Genomic DNA, 7,480 nt, shown 5'->3' on the forward strand with positions numbered 1-7,480 from the left:
GCACCTACCTACCTATGCAAACACTGTGTCCCCTACAATTCTCACAGTGACCCCTCAGGGAGGTACATTAAACACACTTCCATTTCAAGATGAGGAAACCAGGTATGAAGACATCAGCCAGTTTGCCCAAGGTTTCATAATCAAGGTCTGAACCCAAGCCTGCTAGGTTCTGACGCTGAACTTTGAGTTCCACAATTTATTTTGTTTTCCTCAGATACCAGTGTCCAAGTGAAACCAAAAACACTGTGTCCCTGTTCAATGTTGTTGAATTTCTAATGCTATAAAAATTGCTTTTCATTGATTTTTATCCCAAATAAATAGCATTTCTGCCTACATTTAACTTGATTTAAAAAAGCATTTATAAGTCTGGGGCTTGGGGATCTAACCATCTTTTATCAACCCTGTTTCTATTGAAACATATGGTCCCAGCAACGAGAAACAACTTGTATTTAGGTTTCAGAGCCCAGCACATTTGTAAACAGAGGACTACTAAGCTCCTAAGCAGCTAGGTATGTTCATCAGTGAATTTAATGCAGTTTTAACCAATTGTAAACTGAGGACAGCGTTCTCATCCCTAGAAATTTAACTCACTATAGCAAAGCCCAATAATATAAATTCCTTTTCCCCCGTGTTATTAAATTTACCCTCTGGCATGAAATAAAAGCTTCTCAAGATCATTTGCTCCTCATAAGCAGACATTAAATAGGGATCGAAAGAATGGAAGGAATTTAACTTAATAACTAGAACATCAAGGTTAAATTATACATCTAGGCAGACTGCTTTAAAATGTCCAGTTGAAGACAGGTATCAGGCTTGGTAAGCTCGTGAGTTAACGCTTTACAAGGCCATACCGCAGCCTTGCTCCACAATGCCAGAGCCAGACCACCTATTAGTCTTGGATAATATGCCTAAAGGTCACCTATTTCAAATACGTAAAGGCCTTTGTGGTTAAAGTGGCTTAGTTTAGTGGTCCTTTGGTGTAGACTACAGGAGCTGAACAACAGAAAGGTCCCACCGTATCATCTGAAGCTGGATAAGGAAAGGCAACTCCAAAATTACACGGCTTTTTAAGTTTTTAAAACAAAGTAGTACAGCCAAGTCAAACAAGTACATCTGTCTTTTAGAATAGGCAACCTCACAGGTGAACACTGACATTCACCTCACAAGCCATTTGGTGATACAAAATAAAAAAAAGCAGACACGTGTGCATATGTAAAAATGGTTAAACTTTGTATATAGCTATACTTGAAGTTCTCCAGGGACCAATAATGTTTATTTTTCTCTTATGAAGAAAATTCTAATGTAACCAATCTATTTCAAAAACAATCTACTTTCAGCCAGGAAAACCTTTAGATTTTTCAGAAGTTTGCTCTTAAAATGTAAGAAATACCCTAGAAAGCAAAAATTTATAAGATAGAAACAAGTAGCAACTTTGACAAGCAGCAGGACAAAACTAGTAAACAATATCCAGGCTGAAGTATTGAAAACAAATACAGAGAACAAAATTAAGCTCTTGAACTACAGAACTTTAAAGTCAAATCTTCTAAATGTGAAGCATGGAAGAGAGGGAAGAGAGGCAGTGTTGGGCCAAGGAGGTTATCCTGGCCTGGGATGCTTAGTCATAAATAAATTTTATGGGCAAATGTGGCCTATAGACTTTTTGTTTGGTCTTTAGTATTTTAGCACACCTTGTTTTAAGTTTGCCAAATCCTATCTGAGCCTTATACCCTGCTCAAGAGCCAGTTTACCTCTCCACTGCAAACCTGGGCTCCTGCCTGCTGGTACTGACTAACCAACAGAACTGCTCACTCTCTCCTTGCCAACCAACCCAGGGACAAAATTATGTTAACAGCTAGTAATGATAAATTCACTGAGCATTTCCTCGGAGCCAGGCACCATTCTTAGCTCCTGATCTGTAGTAACTCATTTAATGCTCACGATAACTCTATGAAATGGATACTCCTATTATTCTCAGATGAGAAAACTGAGCAGAGAAAAAGAAGCAATCTGCCCAAGGTTACACTGTAACCTTGCCCATAGAATCTACAGGTAACCCATGAAGCTACACACTGGTTTCTCTCAGAATTTAAACTACCTGAACCTAGGTTTCCAACCTCACATCTCTAAAAATCAGATGACACTAGCTCTTTATTCACTTTGTTAAAAACTTATTTAAAAAGTAGATTAAACTGCTTCCTGGTATATAAGAACTGTGCCATTTATAAATACAAAATATCTCTACATGGCTATATCAATCTGAACATCCAAACAACCAGTAATACATGCTTTGGAGTATCTATGGCCTATCCTGGAACAGAACTGTCTCATCCATTTGTCTATTCTATCTTTCTAGAATTAACTCAGAATAAAATACCTATAACAATGTTTTCCAAGGACATCTTCATCTTTTGGCAAACCTCATGCATCAGAAGGAGTCGAAAAGTTTTGTTTGTCCTAGAAATTCTGACTATGTGAACACTAGAAGGGAACAGGGTTTAAGCCATTTACTCATGTTTATAAAATAAGTCATATATGAAAACTGCAGAGATATGAATAGTCAATCCCAGATTTTTTTTTCCTCTAGCAAAAAGAAATATAATTTGGCCCTACGTATTGAAAGATAACCAAATTATAAGAAAGCAGATGATGACTATTTCTGGAAAAAGTCAAATTAGTGTAACAGCACATACATGAGTTTAATCGCATAGAAATGAATGAGTTTGTATGTGAATATGACAAAGTAGCCAAATGATCAGACTGAAAAAAAAAAAAAGACGTGGAATGAGAAAAATGGAAATAATAAAAGTATCTCATAATTTGCAGTCCAGGGACATTATCAAAAATGCATATGGTGAGAAAGTTCATTAAAGAATATTTACTACTTAGATTTGAGAGAAAATTTTATGTCACAAATTTAGTAACATAACAAAAGGGAATTTCAAAAAGTAAACTACATTGAAATTTATATAGATCGATATAACATAAAACAGCTGAAGGCCTGGAGGAAGTAAGAAACTAAAAGACAGAACAAGAATTGGACGTATGTCTGCCCCACTCACAGGATAAAGAAGTCGGGAACCAGTAAGAAGGTCAGACTCATCAGGCAGTGATCCCTGGCCACTGGAAGATAGATGGCCCTTCCACCCTTCATCTCTCGAGGAGACAGACTGCGCATTATTTCTCACAATTCAACCTTCCTTTCTATTGCAAGATGTTAGAGTTGGAAGAGATGGGAAATTAAAAAATAGCTGTGCACACTTTAAGTAAATTCTAGTTCCACTCTTACTTTTCCCATTTTCCCTTTGAGGAAACAGGAAAGAAAATACCTCCTGGGTGATGCGGCTGAGAAAAGAACGTCCCTGCCCAATAAAGCATTTCTCTTATAAATCTGGTTACCTACAGTTACTGTAAGTGGATTTTCTAGAACCTATTACTGAGAAAAAAACAAAGGTGTCACCTGATGTTTACCACTCACGATATAATATGGACTTTGAGGAATAAGGGGAGCCTTTGTATGCTAAGCTTTTCCCTACACCTTACCAGAATCAGAGAGAGAAGTTCTCTCCACCTATAAAGGTAACTAAGACTGACCTCCCTAAGGAGCAACTACAGAAGGTGCACACAGGTTACCTGGACTCTTTCCCGAGTCTTCTGGTTAGTGAATAGACTCAGGAGAAAAAGCCTCGGTTTAGCGTTCCCATTGGATAAAAGAAAAACTTTCATCTTCTGCCAAGGTCTCCTTCTCAAAGAAAGCTCATAAATATGAAAGACTGCCTAAGGTAATTCCTATACCAGAAAAAAAGCTAATTCGCTTAATAACGCCCTCTTCCAGTCTCAAACCTCAGTACCCTGGACTTCTCAAACCTTGTAGAGATTTCAACGAAGTCGGCAGCTTTGGGGGCCAGTCAGCCGCCATTGAGAGTAAACAATGAACTCGAGCAAGGTAGTGGGTAGGAAAACACAGTGTTCTCTCCGGATAGTTTTTCTTTTTTCTGTTACACTGCCTCCCCCCCCTGCCCTTCCTTTATGCCCAGTGCCAGCGATTACTACCACACAGCTTCCCCTCGGTCTGACGTAAAACAAAACCAACTTTTCCCTCCAAGACCAGGTCACCAATGAAGGTAGATTCCAGAGGAACTTCAGAACACCCCGGGCCTCTGATACGATTGGTTACTTTCAGGAAAAAAGAATTCTAAACTTCACTTCTAAATCCCCCAGTGGTGTGACAAACAAGCAAAAACACCGCCTTTTTCTATGGAAGTGTTAACACTCCCCATCTCCTAATCCTCGTGCAGAAGTGACAGGAGGCCAAACCTGACCACCCTTGCCAGACGTGGGCCCTGCGTGTAACCTAAGGAAGGTCTCTGCCAGGACAGCTCCATCACAGCCAGGACTCCAGGCAGGCAAGCGGCTCTGGACCCGGAGCAGGTGGTCGCCCGGGCCGGGGCCGAGTGTGGGAGCGCCGGATCCGTTGGAAACCCAGGGTTGCAAACTCTGCAGGTCCTCCTGAGTCCTGCTCGTCCCCCGGCAGGCAGCCAGCGTCACGAGGCCGCACAAGCCCTCAGGGACCCCGTGCTGGCCGTAGCAGTAGAATCGGGGGCGGCAGTGTCTGGTCCCTAGGGCCCGTCCCCTCCCGGTCCCCAGTTCCCCCAGCGGGCAGCACTCACGTATCTCTGCACGAGGGTCCGCACGAGGCTGCAGTCCATGGCTCCTCCGGCCGCGCCCGCCAGCGCTCAGCGCCTCCGCGCCCGGCTCAGCGCGCCCATGGGCCCGGGCCCGAGTGTGGCCGCGCGCCCCCGCCCCGGTCACGGCCTGGGCGCACCGGGCGGTGCGGGGGGTGGCCGCGGCCCCTCAGCGCTCATGCCCGGCCCGGCCCGCGGCGGCCGGCTAGGTGGTGGCCGCTCGGCGGCGGTGGCCGCGCGCCCCGGCGGCTGAAGGTGGTGGGGCTGCGGGCTGAAAGCGCGGCAGCCCGGACGGATCCTGCAGCTGCTCTGCTCCTCTGCTCTGCTCCTCTGCTCTGCTCCTCTGCTCTGCTCCTCTCTTCTGCTCTCCTCCTCGCTCCTTTCGGGTCCTCTGCCAGCCACCCCTCTCGGTTCTGCCTCCGGCCGCCGGTCCCGGCGCGCACGTCACGAGCGCGTGTGAGCATGCGCCCCGCAGCCCGCGGCCCCCGCCCCGGCACACTCGCCCTCGCACACTTATGCACGCGCGCGCCCGGGCCCTCCCTCCCTTTGCCGGTCCCTGCCGGTAGAGCCGGGATGAGGAGAGAACCCTGGGGCGGAGGGCGGAGGTCCGCAGGTGGAGACGACTCCCTGTTGCTTCCGCCTCCGGGGCGGACTCCGTGCTCCTGACCTGGGGCGGGGGTGACTGGGACGGTGCGCGCTGCACTGGCGGCCAGGGCGCGGGGACTGTGTGCCCTGCGGAAGCCTCCCTCGGCCGGCGTACCGGGCCCCTCTCGCACTCCGACCCGAAACTTCTCTCTCTCCCCTGAAGGCCCGAAGGCGAGCACGAGATCGAGGGGGCTGGTTGGACTAGAGATCCTCTAACCCGGGCCGGAGTCGCGCTCCGGTCCAAGTCCAGCCCCCACGCGTGGCCCCTCCTGCTTTGCAGATTGAGACAGGCTAGAGATGTGCCTCAGGTAGCTGCCCAGGGTCGCGCAGCTTTTCTGCGCTGGAGCGAAGGTAAGCACGGGGTCTCCCAACAGGAATCCGTGCTCCTTTCTAAAACCCGCCAGTTCTCTAGTCCTAGCCTCCTGCCCTAGGTCTCCAGAGCTGTAACAGTCGCAGACACTTGGAATCCAGCGGGGGTGAGAGGTTGGAATCAGCCTTAGAACCTGTTACACCAGCCGGCAGCCCCAGCCGGCAGCCCTCTCCCGGTCGGGCCGGTCCAGCTTCTGCCTCCGCCCCCAGCGCCGCCTGGGCCGGCCGCCAGGAGGCCAAGCCGGGCCAGGAGGAAGGAGCTCCAGGCTCTCCTGGCCTCTGGGTCCCCGGAGGCACGCACTTGGTGCTGTTATCTCTGAACCACACGGAACTGCTCCATCGCGCAGACACTACAATTTCAAATCAATCCCAGGGAATGTTTCTGTTTTCCTAACAGTGAAACAAACTATCTCTTCTCTAACTACACAGTCTGCCTTGAATTAATTGATATACTTTGTTTCCATCTTCCTCTTTGCGGTCACTGGTCATCACTTGTGAAACCAGAGAGGCAGAACAACACCTTTAGGAGCCTGTCAGGAGCACTGCTCCCGACCCTGGCAGGAATGCAATTGAATGTGAACGTTCCCCTGACTAGCTGTGGAAGAGAAGTTGTATTGGACACTTTTTAGATTAGACATAAAAATGAGTAATAGTGAATGGTAATAGTGACTCAACTATCTAGATTCTGAACTACCTTTCTTCAGTCAAATGCCCCAGTTTTGGGTCATCTAACCCACTGATTCTCCACTTTCTATCCAAATCTACTTTCTGCCTTCACTGTGCCCAACGGTCAATGGCCAACATCAGTGAATCTTCACCAAAAAGGGCACCAGCTGCAGACCGGAGACCAAGGAGAGAGGCCAGGTTATCTCCTCCCTTCTCTCCATCCAGGCCACACCCTGGGCCTGGCAGTATCTGTGTCCCTCTGTGACTGACAGTTCTTGTCCAGCTTCCTTATCCATTGTATCAACTCACATCAAGCTCTAGGAGCTACAGTTCTCTCCACGATGCCTCTTAAGGCCTGGCAGTGGTGTCTGCCTCCCACTGTTGCTGGTCCCTGGGTAACAGCACCCTTTGATGTGTTGTCAGATCATGACTGCACTGAAATAAATGGTCCCTTCATTACCCTCTCTTCCAAATCTCCTAAGAATGTCTTCTGCTTCCTGCCAGGACCCTAACTTGCTAGAGCCAGATTTTGACTAGCCTTCTACCTTGCGAACTGACATTTGGATGCGGGATGAGAAGGCAAAAGCAGATTACACAAGGCCGTTGAATAAGGGCTGCATGTCTTTCAGGAGTGTCTGTTTCATTCAATGGTAAATGTGAATTTCACATGTAGTAGACACCATAGTTGCTAGTGCAGCAACCATGCCCTTTTTCCCCCTGATGGTAGAAACCCACCTTGGTCCAGGTATCCACTCTCTACATAGCCGTGATAAACTGGTTCATGTAAGCCAATACATGATAACTCCATTTTTCTCTCATAACTGGTTTAAAACAAGTTTAAGCCAATGAATCCTGCTGTCGGAAAAAGTTTCCTCACTCTTAAAAATGTGCATATAGAGGAAACGCTCCTTGTTTCCTGCTGGATGTTGTGTCTGGATATGATGTCTGGCACTTTGCAGCCTTCTTACATCCATGACAGGAGATAACCTGAGAAACATTCTTACTTTAGAGATGACAACATGGAAAGATGGCAAGAACGTGGGTCCCTAATCATACCATTGGGCCATTAACCAATCCTGCTGCTGCCCTAACATGAAATTTCATATCATGAGATATAA

The 7,480-nt window shown here is 47.1% G+C and overlaps 1 protein-coding gene across 1 annotated transcript in view; it reads right to left on the reverse strand.

Moving 5' to 3' along the window:
• Positions 1-5,527, reverse strand: part of ATP11A (ATPase phospholipid transporting 11A) — a 140,599-nt gene extending 135,072 nt beyond the window's left edge. Inside the window, exon 1 of the mRNA XM_039878801.1 lies at positions 4,668-5,527. Coding sequence (XP_039734735.1) covers positions 4,668-4,706 — 39 coding nt within the window. The 5' untranslated portion in view covers positions 4,707-5,527. The remainder of the gene's footprint in view (positions 1-4,667) is intronic.
• Between the last annotated feature and the right edge of the window lie 1,953 nt (positions 5,528-7,480).

This window comes from Pteropus medius, unplaced genomic scaffold (genome assembly GCF_902729225.1).
Source record: "Pteropus medius unplaced genomic scaffold, Ma_sr-lr_union100, whole genome shotgun sequence".
Lineage (NCBI taxonomy): Eukaryota > Metazoa > Chordata > Mammalia > Chiroptera > Pteropodidae > Pteropus > Pteropus medius.